At 36.1% G+C, this 16663-nt stretch overlaps 1 protein-coding gene across 2 annotated transcripts; it reads left to right on the forward strand.

The window, feature by feature from the left end:
• Positions 1-384: 384 nt before the first annotated feature.
• LOC131030656 (berberine bridge enzyme-like D-2) lies at positions 385-3848 on the forward strand. Of its 2 annotated transcripts, none has more exons than XM_057961565.2 (2): positions 385-469; positions 2086-3848. In XM_057961565.2, exon 2 carries the CDS (start codon positions 2128-2130, stop codon positions 3631-3633), a length of 1506 nt encoding a protein of 501 aa, XP_057817548.2. In that variant the 5' UTR covers positions 385-469; positions 2086-2127; the 3' UTR covers positions 3634-3848. The 2 variants fall into 2 exon arrangements, with proteins under 2 accessions (XP_057817548.2, XP_057817549.2); XM_057961566.2 differs by lacking the exon at positions 385-469 and adding an exon at positions 978-1080.
• Positions 3849-16663: the final 12815 nt, after the last annotated feature.

Here is a 16663-nt window from a genome sequence, read left to right on the forward strand (position 1 = left end):
TATGTAATGTCCTGTTTCTAATTTTTTTTTGAATTGGAAGTTCTTATCTTATTCTAAGATTTAGCATAGGAAAAGATTCTACTTGATCTTATGATAGTATAAGATGCCAACCTTGTTGCAGCTTTCACAACTTCTTCATAAGTCCAATTATGTTGTTGTTGTTGTTTTTGTTTTTTTTTAATTATTATTATTAATGGGGTTATATTCCTCTTTTACACGAATCTGTACATGCTTTTCCCAAACAAAAAGAAAAGAAAGGATAATGAACGAATAGAATTGATTTTGCGGGCACAGACATTCTTTATTCTTATAGTGGGCCTTGAAATATTCTTACACTGCATATAAATCAATCATCTGCTACATCGTGTTGTTCATACCTATTCACTTTTTCAATCTTTCCAACCATTACATACTTCAAAGAAATTGGTATCACAAAACAGGTCGAGGTTTCGGAGGAGTAGTCATCCGGGTACACATTCATTACTGTATTTATTACTGATACAATTTCCTGTCTAGTCGCCTTCTTATATTTGTTTGTGTTTTGAGTTTTTTAAACAAAGTAGTATATATTTTATATATGCATATACTAGGAATACCTGAATTACTGATACTATTTTCATGTGTGTTTTATTGTTGCTGTTTTCTATTAACAGATAAGTACATACACAAATATTAGCATAGGAAAAGATTCTATTTGATCTTATTATAGTGTAAGATGCCAACCTTGTTGCAGCTTTCACAACTTCTTCATACCAATTATGTTGTTGTTGATTTTTTGTTTTTTTATTTATTATTATTATTAGTGGGGGTTATATTCCTCTTTTACACGAATCTGTACATGCTTTTCCCAAACAAAAAGAAAAGAAAGGATAATGAACGAATAGAATTGATTTTGCGGGCACAGACATCCTTTATTCTTATAGTGGGCCTTGAAGTATTCTTACACTGCATATAAATCAATCATCTGCTACATCGTTTTGTTCATACCTATTCACTTTTTCAATCTTTCCCACCATTACATACTTCAAAGAAATTGGTATCATAAAACAGGTCGAGGTTTTCGTCGCAGTAGTCATCCGGGTACACATTCATTACTGTATATATTACTGATACAATTTCCTGTCTAGTCGCCTTCATATATTTGTTTGTGTTTTGAGTTTTTTAAACAAAGTAGTATGTATTTTATATATGCATATACTAGGAATACCTGAATTACTGATACTATTTTCTTATGTGCTTAGGTTCTTTATTTCTGTTTTTTTCCACAAAGAAATATATTAGATATATTAGGAATCCTATCTTGGTAATTAAAGAGTTTACCAATGTCAGTTGGTAAATTATCAAGTATTCATGTCATCTAAATTTTTAAAAATAGCATATTTGATTTAGTTCTATTAATAGGTTCTTGAAAGCAAAACATTCAGAATCTTAGATTGAGATTTTTCTAATTATCACCATTATAGTCTAATATAATATTACTATAAAAAAATTAATAAAATCATAATATGATTACTCTTCAAATCAATTCAATTTTTAATAATTTGATCATATTATAAGATAAAACATTTTATAGACTCCATAAGAAAAAAAAAAATTAATTGCAATTACAAATTGATCATATTAATTGCATGGATATTTGTAAAGAAAAAGTTGAAATGCTAAGAAAAGGAGGAGATGTATGTAGTTTGAAACAATGCCTTCTGACCTTAACTGCTGCAGAAAATATTAATGTTGGTAATAAACTTGAAAGTAAGAAAAATATACTTTATTTTAAATAATTATAAAGACCCAGGAATAAAGAATTCAGAATAAATTTGCTTAGGTCTGTTTAGGTCTCTAAAACTAAAACTGATAGGAAAAAAATCAGTATTTATCATTCTTCGGAGTACTAACTCCAAATAGATCGTGTCTAAACAGAGCTCCAAAGAGAAGCAAAATGATACTAACGATAGTCTTAATCCTTTGTTCACATTAATCAGCATAGCTTGGTTCATTTAAGTTAACTGACCAATGACTACAGCAGATTTGCTGATTCATTTCACTTATTTTTGGTGGCTAAAACTTGTGTCCGAAAATTGAATGCAGTTGTGGAGTTTCACAATAAAGAGCTTGCGGTAATCTTCAAATATGGCCAAAGTTATATTCGGTACCAATGAAGAAGTATATGATGAAAAGTTTGATGAATTGTTGCAGCGCCTGAGTAATAGTGGCTTTAAACAAGTTGGCAGCACATCCAAGTTGATTTCTAAAGTAGAAACCTCAGCACAGAACCGTCGATTCACAGAGGCTTGGCTAGAGAAGCCCACGTTTATCATTATTCCCCAGAACTTAAGTCAGCTGCGACAATCCGTGGTGAGTTGCGTCACGAACGGATGGGAGATTCGTGTTCGATGTGGAGGGCACAGCTTCGAGGGGCTTTCATACACTGCAGACGGACCTTTCGTTCTCATAGACCTTGAAAAGCTTAACAGGGTCCAGGTGGACGCTCGTTCAGGGACAGCCTGGGTAGAAGGAGGTGCCACCTTAGGTGAAATTTACTCTACAATCGGGAAAATTTCGGATGAGCTCGCTTTTCCTGCAGGAAGTTGTCACACGGTGGGGTGTGGGGGTCATATTTCCGGCGGAGGGTTAGGGTTTCTTTCGAGAAAGTACGGTCTTGCAGCTGACTATGTGTTGGACGCCCATCTGATAGATGAGTCAGGGATAGTCCTGAATAAAAGCAGCATGGGTGAAGACGTGTTTTGGGCTCTCAGAGGAGGCGGTGGCGGCAGCTGGGGAATCGTTTATGCCTGGAAAATCCAGCTCCTGCCGGTGGCTCGAGTTGTGACTGCTTTCAAATTGTTTAAAACTGGTGCAGATGATGTCACGGAGACGGTGGGGGATTGGCAATCTGTTGCTCCCAAACTCGAGGAGACCATCTTCATGCAAGTAAAGGTGGACGTAAACGAGAGGAAAGAAATCAGAGCCATGTTTTATGGGATATACCTCGGGCGTATGAAGGATCTAATGAATAGAATTAAGCGGAGCTTCCCAGTGCTGGGAATGGAGGTTGAGCATTGTAGAGAAATGAGCTGGTTAAAGTCTGTTGCCTACTTTGAGGACATCCCAGTTAGCCAATTGACTAACAGGTATTATTACAGCAAGCCCTACGTCAAAGTAAAGTCAGATTTCGTCAACAGCCCTCTTCCGGAGGATGCGCTGAGAGAAATGTGGGCCAGAATGGAAGAAGAGCCGCGTGTGTTTGCAAATTTCTCTCCCCTGGGAGGGGCGATGGACAGGTTTAACTCTCGTGCCTCACCATTTCCTCATCGCCCAGGGTATTTGTTCTACATTCACTACGGCGTTACCTGGAGTCATAGTAGTGAAACTGATTACTATCTTGATTGGATGAGGGATTTTTATGACTACATGGAACCATACGTCTCCTCTTCGCCTAGGGCTGCATATGTGAACTTTATTGACCTTGATCTGGGCATTGGGAACGGTTCTGTTAAAAATGCCAAACTTTGGGGCGAAAAGTATTTTGGTCTAAATTTCGACAGGCTTGTTGAAGCTAAGACGCAGGTGGATCCTAACAATATCTTCAAAAATCATCAGAGTATTCCTCCTAGGTGGACTCCTCCTTTTGGCTGATTATATTCATATGGTCTACGGTCAAAAAATAGATCATTTGCAAACTTTAGGAGTTGTATCCCTTCATGTCAATAGTATATATCTACATTGTAGACCATATCCAGAACAGATAAGCAAGATATATGTTCTCAAATAGAGAGATATAGTGTGGTATGTAAAGTAGGGACTAATACCTGCATTTCAGATGAAGATGTTGCCGTTTCAATTTTATGTGTTATGATTGTTTTTTTAATCGTTGATGATGAATGAATGGTTTATTGTCGTAAGTTATTTCGACATCTATCTACTAATTTTTTTTTACTGTATCACATGGGATATAAATTGAACACATAAAATACTTTTAGGGTATAGTCTCTGTACCGTAATTTCTCCATTTCTTTTATTAAAAATATTATTAATCTCTCCCAAATCCTGGGCCAGCAAAGGTATAACCCGCTTGATTGACCTTCTTGAGCATGATAACCTCATCTCCTCAGAAGAACTTAGCAGTAATTACAATTTACCTCCTGCTCAAAAAAGAACCTACAACATGATTAAGGTTGTTTATCTCGATCCTGGCCTGCCTAAGTACTATGACATTGACTCCCATAGTTTTCTTTCTTTTAAGTGGATTGATGGCACTCTTTTAGCTAAAATTAAAGCCAGGAATATCTATTCTGTGCTTGCCTATGATGACTCTGTTATTAGACATGTTAACCTCCTTTGGTATATGGACCTTAGTCAAGCTGCTTGGCAAAAGATTTTTCTCAAAAGCTGGAAATCTCCTATCGCCCCCAATATCAATTGCTTTAGATGGCTTATGACCCTGGATAGACTTCCCCTAAGGAAAGATCCTACTGCCCTTGAGCTTTGTACCATCTATAAATTACCTGATACCAACAGACACATATTCTTCAACTGCTCTATTGCTAAGGAAATTTGTCTTATGTTTGGTAGCCGCATTCCTTTTCATGTTAATATATTTGATATTATCACTGGTTATATTCAAGGTTTAAAGAAAGATGCTAATATTTTCTGGTCTATTCTTTCTACTTCTATTTTATGGATTATCTGGAAGGTTACCTGAATGAAGACAAGTATCAAGGCCCCAACCCAAGGCCCTTATTGAGTCTTTTTGCAGACTCATCTTCTACAGAAATTTTGTGCAGGTCTCTAGAGCGAAGTAAATTGACCAGGTTTCTCAATGATAGGGTTGCTACTATGTTTGTCTATGAGATGAGAGGTGGCTACGAGTGGCATAGAAATATGGACAACCTCCCATCCTTTGAAAAAGCTCTCGACACGCTGATCATGGAGATTAAAAATAATAGGGATCCCTCTTTCAACCAGCTGGAGATGCTCACTTAGATTCAGGTTAATAAAAAGATCGTGTGGATGGAAGGCCCTCATGGCTAGATGGCTTGGGTTGACATCCTCGATGTCATTCTCCTCTAACTGTTGCACTTATCCTCTTTGTAATCTCTTTTGTATTCTTGCTTGGATGTAAGACAACTTTTGTTATGTCTCTATTGTTGCTGTTGTTTTAGTTGGGTCTTGTATTTGGCTCCTTTTGAGGGTTGTCCTCTTGATCTATAAAGACTTTCTCTCAATATTTAATAAAAAAAATTAAAAAAATATTATTATTAATAAATAATATCTATACCATGTAGTTATCTATATTAAAATAAGTAGCGACTCCTAAAAGCTATGGTACAATTAATTAGTTTTAAGTGCATATTATTTAAAATACTTTATAATATTAACAAAATTATTTTATTTTATTAAATGCATGTGCCAATAAAATTGAACTATAAATTTTGGATATGACAATTTCACTTCTAGCTTCCCTTCCAACCAAAATAATAGAAAAATGTTGTAAAAAATTTATATTTAAAAGTAAATACTTTATCATGAAGTGTCATTGCCATTGACAATATCCAACATATATATGTGAATATGATTTGTAAAAGATATAAAAGATAAGTTTAGTGTATGAAAAAATAGTGATATCATGGAGAGGGAGGATCTAATATTTGTGTGGGTTTAATAGTCACAAGTTTAAGTAAACAAAAACAAGTAGTAATACCATCAAGAGAGAGGATGTAAAATTTGAGTGGGGTTTAATATGAAGGATTGTAAGTAAATAAGAAAGTAGAAATATCATCAAGGGATAGAATCTAATTTTTGGGTGGGGAGTAATATTTGAAGCATGAATAGATAAAATTAGTAACAATATCATACCGAGTCTCATCAAAATTTAACCCTTTTCCTATTTGGATTATTGTTAGATCTATTGGATTCACCCCTCTTTCAATATAATACTCCCATGAGAAAAGATGATTCGTCTCATGATCATAGTTGGTAAAACCCTAATTTTTCCTCACCAATACAACCACACCTCCTAGTGTTACAAATTTATGTACACCTATTGTAGAATTTATTATGACTATGACACTTTTAAGTGGTGATAGAAAACATTCTCAATTTAGCGATGAAAAGAATAAACTTACTAAAATTTTCAGTGGGTGTCATAGTAATTCATCTTATGAATAAGACTTTGAGGATGATGAAGTTTATTATGCTGACCCTCCCTATTGTTCTCAAACATTTGCTACAACCAGTTGTAGTAAAAATCTCAAATTATATCCTTATGTACTAGAATTGTTTAAGAAAACACAATTTAATAATGAAATTAAAGAAACTAGATAGAAAAACCAAGGTAATGCTAAATATGAAACAATAATTTCTCAACAAAAGGCTCCTTGTATTTTATCAAATCAATCTACATGGTTTATTCCCAAAGTTTCAAATATATCACAATATGTTGCACTAGGATCTTAACCATCTAGTAACACCCATTTCATAGATGCAAATAAATGTTGCACTTTCTATCATTTGTCTATACTTCTTACTTGATGAGTAATAAAATCAAGAAATTGAGCAACTAAAGGTACATGTAGCTAGAATGCAAGAATTAAGAGAAAGGGATAAACTAATTTAAATATTTATTAATTTGAATGATTCTACTACAACCAATATTTCCTCACATGTCAATAATGTTAGATACTTGGTTAGTCCCAATGACACTGAGAGGGGGCTGAATCAATGTCTAACCGGTAGATGAAAGATTTAAACTTATTTGCAACTTTACAATCCAAATTAATATACCAGTAAGAATATAATAATGCAGTAAAGAGAAACAAAAGAATAAGCATCAATGCACACCATAACACAAATATTTTTGGTGAGGAAACCCGATAGGGAAAAAACCTCGGTGGGATTTGTGACCCACAATATTTACTCATTGGCCAATATGAATAAATATTACTCAGTACAATAGGGGCCTGCACATGCAGGAAGGCCAACTACCTAGAGCTCACTGCTCAACAACAAAAATGGAGTCTCACTGACTACACAATTGGATGGTTAAATCCAATGAGAATGTACTGCTCAAAAAAAATCTACAATGTTGGATTCAGTACTAGTTTAAGCTTTATTTGACACCTCTACCGTAAACCTTGCTTCACTCTCCTCTGCTTCTTATTTTCTCTCAAGATAAATACATCAAAGTGCATATACAATTATTCTCTCTCATAACCTATCACATATTACCACTTCCTTACATTGCCTATAGTAACCTTTCTTGCATTTCAAATGACCTACAAGATCTCATATATATATGAGTCTTTATAATATATCATGGCAGCTATACAAATATATTTACAATAGAAAACAAAATTATTTCCGAGTTGGCTTATAGTGCCAGTATGATCTACTGCCGGTGTAACTGGATGCCAGTGTGAGTAACCGTCATTGTAACTATTGGTGTCAATAGGTGAAATATATTGCCAATATATCTTGTGAACCATGTTACCAGTTGGTTGCCATCAATGACAACATCAACCATTTTCATTTGGGTGTATAATGCCAACAATCTCCCCTTTGGCATTAATGGCAACACTCATGAGAAAAATCCAAAAACTGAGAATTCTCCCCCTAAGAAAATGATCTCCTTCTGTATATTTTTCTCATTACACCAACTCCCCCTTTGACATCAATGACAAAGGATGTCAAAACTATCAAAATTCAAAATTTACCTAGAAACTTGTAGCCAGTTACGTACAATCTGAAAAATGTCTCCCAAAACTAAGTTAAGACCTTGCAAAAACTTAGTATTGAAAAAAATATAGTCTTTGTATGCCAGATCATCCCGATAAGATAATGCATGTGATTCTCTGGTGATATTTCCCCTTGAATAGTTGCCTTAGATAACTCATTCCAATGTGTCAACAAGTTATCCATGTTAGGACCCGGAGGCAACTGAGAGGGGGAGGGGTGAATCATTTGTCTAATAATTTCAACCCAAATATAACTTAACCAAACTTGATACTTAATACTGGTAAACCAAACTCAATGCCAGTAAATAGATTAACAGTTAATAACAGTATCAGTGAAACTTAATGCATGAAAAACAATATCCACAACACATAACACATAGATTTGTACGTGGAAACCTTGTAAGGGGAAAAACCATGGTAGGAAACCTTACCCACAATCAAATGATACTACTACAGATAGTATGTGTATACAAATGGGGTCTACACATGAAGATAGGCCAGCTACCTAGAGCTCACTACTCAATCACAAAACAAAAGTCTCACTAACTTACAAAATGGATTATCAAAATCCAATGATAATGTACTACTCAAAGTAGCATCTTCAATGCTAGATTCAGTACTGGTTACAATCTGATTGTCTTCTTCGAGCCTTCCTTGAAAATGATGTCTGTGTGAGTAGCTCTTCTTATATTCGTATATACCGAATATCACAACCTTACAATACCTTATTACATACCATCACCATATTAATCTCACAATTGAGATCTTACATATATACCAGAACCTAAGAAAAAATGTGTAGGTTAGCTCACTAAGAATATTACAATAAAATCTATTACAACAAGTCAAGATGCGATGCATCATGTCGGCTCAATGTAATTACAACAATAACCAATCAATTAATCATCTCCATAATGTGTCATGCTGATCTAGAATAGATAATGCATGTTGATCCATAACCTAGACCAATTTGCCAGTAACAACAAATATGTCAACCCGATTAGACCAATAACCAAATCTCCAAAACCAAGTGTCCAAATCATGTCTTCAACATAACCAAGTGATCTCTAGATGATAACAAGTCATCCTTAGTGCCGGTGAATGATATATCCTATCGGTGAACCAAATGCCGGTGACTGTGCATAAGTCACTGAACTTGCCAGTGAACATAATGTGTCGGTTCAACATAACCGAAGATCTCCAAAAGGATAAGTGTTGAAAAATGTTGACATCAATGACAAAACCAATGAAACATATCCATAATACCAACAATCTCCCCCTTTGGAATTTATGGCAACACAAGATGGAAAAACAATCTAAGTGCCAAAGCAGAAATGCCAATATACCAAAAACCAACAATCTCTGGAATAGATCAATACCAAAAATTGAAATACAAATGCAGAGAGTAAAAATCTCTCTCCCAATGAATAATCTCTCCCCAAAGGATAATGTGTTTTTCCATAGATATCTCTCCCCCTTTGACATCAAATGCCAAAGCAATACAAATACCAAATTCAACCAGTTCATAGAACCAATTACAAATACCAACTTATCCAACTACTCCCCTTGAGAAGTAGCTCTCCTCCATCAAAGCCAGAAAAAGATTTCTCTGTAAATTCTACCGGTTTGATGCCAAGCATCAACTGTCTAAGTCTCTATCAGTGAGGGTATAACCCCAAGCTGTTCTATGATATATTCAAAATTTTCCTTAGGGAAAGGCTTAGTAAAGATGTCTACAATCTGCTCTTTAGTATTCAAATAAACTAATTTCACTTCTTTTGCTTCAACATTCTCTTTCAGAAAATTGTATTTGATAGAAACATGTTTAGTTATAGAGTGAAATATCGGATTCTTAGATATATCAATTGCTGTTGCATAATCAAAATAGATGACTATAGGTTCTTTGCATTTTACCTTTATGTCCTTCAAAATTTTCTTAATCCATAATACCTGAGTACAATTAATTTTCACTGCAACATATTTTGATCTTGCAGTTGATAATGATGTACAACTCTGTTTCTTGCTCAACCATGAAATCAATCTACAACCAAGAAAGAATGCCCCACCGGTGGTGCTCTTTCTATCATCTACATCTCCTGCCCAATTAGCATCAGTGTATGCACATAACTCAAAATTTTCATCTTTAGGATACCATAAACGAAGGAATGTTGTGCCTTGTAAATATTGGAAAATCCTTTTCATTGCCGATTCATGATTTTCTCTAGGATTACTCTGAAATATTGAAACAATACTGATAGGGAGTTTGATAGGAAAGTACTTAAAAAGCCAATTTTCTTAATGAGTTCAATTTGCTACCCCAAAACATGTTTGAGTCTGCTATATGTGGTTACAAAAATAGTCTTGAAGCTTATAGTGTCAAGCACTTCCAGTATCACCTTCCAAACAAACTCCCCTTAAGGTGTTGGCTCATACCCATGCTCAAATCTACTCAAGTTTCTTACTCCACCCGTCTACACACCCTCAATCTCTATTCTTAGGCAATCAAACCTCTATTTTAGAGAGCTTTAGGAGTCATTTGCAAGGACAAGTAAGGGCAGAAAAGTTTTCTTCAAAGTTATATGCTCACAAATTGGTTTTAGGCTCATAGCCCTTAACTACTCAACCCCCAACCAAAGGTCAAAAACCTCCAAAAGATGTTGCACACTGCTCAAGGCTCCAAATATCACTTGTTTGACTATTTGTTAATGTTATTGAAAAGTTTTAGAAACCCCAATTCCTTCTTACAAATGGGTTTGAACATTCTTTCAAAAACTACCATTTTTGCGTGTTATGCAACAAACGGCTACTAGCCCGTGAGGCCTAATTGGCACTATTTTGCTCATACTGCCCAACCATGGGCATTTCGTCCCTCAAGATTGTTTGGGATGATGTCTTAGGGGTGTCTCCTCAAATATTTTCAAGGTTTAGTCCACTGTTAGTGCAGATTTAGGACTATCCACCTTTTGTGGCATATTTGTAGGGTTTTGGAGGGTTTTGAAGTGAAACCATAGGGTTTGTATCCTTATACACCTCTTCAAGTGCCCAGGCCCTCATAAGACCTCTGTCATATCTCTAAAATTCTTCCCTTGCCCTCTCCATACAATAATTTTACCAAACACTTGGCCAACAATTACAAAGTCAGTCAAATTCTCACTGTGACAGTCAAAACTGTCCCTTTCCGAGCCATACTGCTGCTCCATCTTTGGGCTTACATCACAAGGTGTTTTACCTAAAATTATACCTCAAGGAGGTCTAAAAAACACTAATCAACTTCCCTATTACATTTCCTTCTATAGTACAAGGCTTGGAATATGCTTTTAAAGCATTCCATGAGCATTTGACAAGTATAATTCACAAAAATAGTGAACTCATTGTTTTGTTTACAAAATGGGAAAGATTAAGCAAGAACAAGCTAAACCAGCCAACCAAGAAGATGCTCAATGCTCTTGGCCAAATGTCCAGACCTTTGTCACATTCATTTTCTCACCCAAATCACTTTTGAGTTCAAACCTTGAGTTTTGTTCATGCTACTGGCCAAATGACAAACACTTGCCTAGTATTCACTCAAGTGCATCTTCAAAACACTTATCTGGCACAAAATGAAATTTATTTACACTATATACATATGAATCAACTTGGAAAAATCCATTGGAGGGATCCTAGACCTAGATCAACCAAGTTGATGCATTTTAAAGCTCCAAACCCCTGGCAGGGTAGCAGGCACACAGTTTGCAAATATTTTTGTACAAACCAATTTACAAAAGAAACCAAAAAAATAATCACTTGTGGTGAAATGAATAACCAATATGAACACCTCCTAGAAGGTACAATATGAACAAGAGTGCTACAGTATGGACTGTTACTCCAAGGAGACAAAAATAGTCATAAAAGCCAAAGAAAACATGATTTCTATTGAGATTTTATTGTAAATACAAACACCAACCCTTTCCAAGGAAAATGGAGGCCTTATATAGTTTCTCTGGTCAGTTTTCAATCCCTAGTATGGACATGGGGCTTTTATAACTTCATTTTTCATGAAAATGACAATTTGGACAACTTTCCAAGTCAAAATGATAACTTTTCTTGCTCAAAGAGGCATTTTTGACGATCTATCCTAATCCACTTGTCTAAACAACTTATGCATGCCTAAAAACACTTAAAAAACATGTTTCAATGCTCTTGAAGGCATTAGAAGTCCTTTTTGGCAATTTTGCACATTTTTGTCAAAAATTGTCAACTCAAAGCCTGAAGTGGAAGATTTGATCTCTTAAGCCAAAAATGAAATCAAAACCACTACACATGACTCAAAACAACCTAAAACAACACAAAAAACCTAACACAAGACTTTGCAAATATAAAAGCATTAAATACCCAAAAAATGGGAGTTTTACTCAACCAGGTGCTCCTGCACCATACTCCCCCAAAAACAAAGAAGTCATGTGACTCCTTGAGGCAGCAAAGAAGAAGGAATGCCAACTTTTTGAAAGTTATCTTTAGGCATCCATGTGGCCTCTGAGATAGGCTGATCCTTCCATTTGATGAGATGCTCCATGTAGGTGTGATTCCTTGTCTTTTTGAGAATTCTGGGGTCTAGAACCTGTTCAGCTTGGGGAAAAAAAAAGAGAAGGGAGAGATAGATTAGAAAGGGATTGAGAAAAATCTAAAACTCTTTGAATCTCCTCAGGTGGCTTTCCTTTGAAAGCAATCAGATCTACAACATTAAAAATGGGGGACAAAGAAACATTATTAGGCAAATCAACTTTGTAAGCATTACACCCATACTTAGCCAAGATTTTTCAAGGGCCTATCCTCCTCATCTAAAGTTTTCTTGGAACTCCCTTTTGTATCCTTTCCTTGTTTAAATGAACCATCACATAATCACCTATGGAAAAATAAACATCTCTCTTTGTAGCATCCACTCTTGCCTTGACTTTTTGAGAGGTGTCTTGAAGAGCCTTTCTCACTTGCTCATGAACCTCCTTCATAGAGTGAGCCATGTCATATATTGTTCCACTCTTATGCTGAAAGTTAGTGATATCCCTCAACTACATTACACCCCTTGGATGCATACCATAAACAACTTCAAATGGAATTTTACCTGTAGACTGGTTAACACTGTCATTGTAGGCATATTCTGCTTGATGAATGAGCTGATCCCAACTCTGTCCATATTCCTTTGTCAAACACCTAAGCATGTTTCCAAGAGACCTATTCACAACTTTTGTTTGGCCATCAGTTTGTGGATGATAAGCTAAACCAAAAGAGAGATTAGTACCCAATCTCTTCCACAAGGTTTTCTAGAAATGACCAAGAAACTTAACATCCCTATCTGAAACAATGCTAGTAGGCAAACCATGAATTCTAACAACTTCTTTGAAAAAAAAAAAAAACAATATGACTTGCATCATGTGTTGTCTTACAAGCAATAAAGTGAGCCATTTTGCTGAATTTGTCAACCACTACAAAAATGCTATCAAATCTTGCTTGAGTTCTAGGTAATCCTACCACAAAATCCATACTAATGCAATCTCAAGGTCTATGTGGGATAGGAAGAGGCTGATATAAACCAGCATTAGAGGAATTACCTTTTTCTTTCTGACATACCAAGCATTGCTCAACATACCTCCTAATGTCTCTCTACATCTTAGGCCAATAATAGAACCTTTGAACCAGCCCTAAGGTCTTATTGAGATCGAAATGTCCACTTAAGCACCCATTGTGCTTCTCTTAAATGAGGTTCTCTCTCATAGAACCTTTTGCAACACACAACTGTCCACCCCTGAATAACAAACCATCCTGCAAAGTGAAATCAGCATATGCACCATGGAAATTATTCTCAAAATCTTTACAAAATTTATAAGCTTCAGCAAAATCATCATCAGTAGGATACATGTCCCTGAAACTATCAATACCAATGCTATGAACTTGAATCTCATGAATAGTTAAAAACCATCTACTCAAAGCATCTGCTACTTTATTCAACTGACCCTTCTTATGCTTAAGAGTAAAAGTGTAAGCTTGTAAATATTCTACCCATTTAACATGCCTATGATTTAGTTTATCATTTGAGTTCAAGAAACTGAGTGCCTGATTATCTGTGTAAACAACAAACTCCTTAGGAAGAAGATAGTGTCTCCATTCCTAAGTGCCTATACTAATGCATAGAGTTCTAAATCATAGGAAGAGTATTTTTTATTTGCATCATTCAACTTCTCACTAAATAATGCAACTGGTCTATTTTATTGACTTAAAATAGCTCCTACAACAATATTACTAGCATCACATTCAATAGTAAAAAGCTTATCAAAACTAGGTAAAATGAGCACTAGTTGAGTAGCTACTTTAGTTTTCAATAATTCAAACCCCTTATTGGTTGCACTTGTCCACTAAAATTTTACCTTTACACCCCCTTTGATGGTGTATAACATTGGAGCACAAATATCACTGAATCCCCTGATGAACTTTCTATAAAACTATGCCAAACCATGGAAGCTTCTGACATCACTGGCTGTCCTAGGAGTTGGCCACCTGGTTATTGCTACAACTTTAGATTGATCCATTTTCAGATTGCCTCCTGATACAACAAAACCAAGATAGACCAATTCTTGCTGCATGAAATCACATTTTTCTAGATTTATGGTTAACTATTCATCAGATAACTTTCTCAAAACAATAGCTAAATGTTTTAGATGCTCTTCTTTGGTCTTACTGAAAATGAGTATATTATCTAAATACACAACAACAAATTTGCCTATGAAATTATGTAAAACTTCATTCATGAGTCTCATGAATGTGCTAGGAGCATTAGAGAGTCCAAATGGCATGACAAGCCACTCATAAAGACCCTCATTCATTTTGAAAGTTGTCTTCCACTCATCACCCTCTTTGATTCTTATCTGATGGTAACCACTCTTCAAACCAATCTTACTAAAATACTGTGCACCCCCCAAACAATCCATCAAATCCTCTATCCTAGGTATGGGAAATCTGTATCTAATGGTGATCTTGTTTATGGCTCTAAAATCTATGGAAAGTCTCCATGTTCCACCCTTCTTAGGTGCCAACACTGTAGGTACTGGACAAGGACTAATGCTTTTCCTAATCATCCCTTGGTCTAAGAGTTCTTGTATTTGTCTTGCTACCTCTTCATTTTGTTCAGGGGTCATCTTATAGGCTGCCTTATTGGGTAAAGAGGCTCCAGGTATGAAGTCAATCTGATGGCTAATGGCTCTAGGAGGTGGTAGGGCTACAGGTGTACCATCACTGATTATTTGTTTGAAGTTATCAAGGATTTCCTACGCCTCATATGGTATCTCAACTTTCTTTTCTACCTTTTCTTCCTTGGGCTTCACTATGAGTGCAAATCCTACTCCTTCACCTTCTTCTAGTGTTTTTATGAACTCTTTCTCGTTCACTAACAAGATGTTAGGTACTTTGTTGCTTCTCTCTCCTTCTTCAATGAGGGATTGAATCTGATAGCTTACTCCATCTTTCTGAAATGAATAGGAGTTTCTTTCCCCATCATGTTGTGCTTTTCGGTCAAACTGCCATGGTCTACCCAACAGTAGGTGGCAAGCATCCATAGGAAGGATGTCACATAGGATCCTATCTACATATCCACCTATGTGGAAATCTACCCAAGCTTTCTCATTTACTAACACATGTTGTCCCTTATTCAACCATGCGACTTTGTATGGCTCCTTGTGTTGTATCCTAGGTAGTTTCAATTTTCTTACTGCTTCCTCTGATATGATGTTATCTGTGGATCTTGAATCTATGATCACCTTACGCACCTTTCCTGTGATTTTACACTTAATCTTCAACAATGTTCTTCTCTATGAGACCTCTGTACTGTGTGGCTTCTTCATTAACACTCTCTTGACCATTAAACTCTCACCATCTTCTAAAGCTAGGTTGTTCAAGGTTGAAGTTCTGGTATTACCTCCATCTTCCTGAACATAGTTTACCCTCTTTTCACCTCCATAAGATGAACTAGGCTTCTCTGGGCATCTATAGGTAGGGTGGCCCAACTTTTGGCAGTTATAGCACTTCATGGTTGAGAAGTAGGACCCTCTCCCTAGTCTATTAGATCTACCTCTACTCAGGTTGCTTGATCCCCTACCCCTATAGTTGGGTTTGTTCTTAGAATCCCCACTTTGCTTAATAAGTTTAGACTCTCCATGGGATCATTGATCTATGCTCCTTCCCCCAAAACTACCTCTATGGCCTCTACCATCTCTTCCCCTACCTCTTCCTTTATTGTTTTGTTCTTTCTTTCTCCTACTTTTCTCTTCCACTTTAAGTGCCAATTGATACCACTTGTGTATTGTTTGTGGGCATAACAAGCTCATCTCTTCCTAGATGTTTCATCTTAACCCATTCAAGTACCTTGCCACTTTTATGCTCTCAGCCTCCACTACTCTGGATCTCATGCACAGTTTTTGAAACTCTTCAGTGTAGCTACTAACATCTAGGTCTTTTTGTCTCAAATTTTGTCTTTTCTTATGAAGTTGTATCTCATAGTCTTCAGGAAGGTGGGTCTCTTTGATTTTGGCTACCATTGCTTTCCAAGTGGCTAGTGGTTGCTTACCTTCTTTCACCCTTTCCTCTTGGATGAACTTCCACCAAGTTAAGGCTGCCCCTCTCAACCTTGATTTGGCTACCTTAACCTTCTGTGCTTCGGTTATCCCATCACATTACAAATTGTTTTCTAACCCTTCAATCCACTCTATTAGAGCATCTGGATCCATCTTCCCACTAAAAAGGGCCACTCCTTCTAAGGTCTTACCACTCATTGCTCTCAGGGCTTTCAAGAATTGTTCTTGCTCAATGACAAGGTCAGGTAGGGGAACCTCATCTTCTATGGCCATCATTTTACCCCTATCTCCAACCTTTTCATGGAGCTCTTCATTCTTGACTTCTACTTCAGCTAG

Source organism: Cryptomeria japonica, chromosome 3, assembly GCF_030272615.1.
Source record: "Cryptomeria japonica chromosome 3, Sugi_1.0, whole genome shotgun sequence".
NCBI lineage: Eukaryota > Viridiplantae > Streptophyta > Pinopsida > Cupressales > Cupressaceae > Cryptomeria > Cryptomeria japonica.

Bases quoted from the DNA above. Each gene is read 5' to 3' on its own strand.
- LOC131030656 (XM_057961565.2), top strand. From the start codon at position 2,128: ATGGCCAAAGTTATATTCGGTACCAATGAAGAAGTATATGATGAAAAG.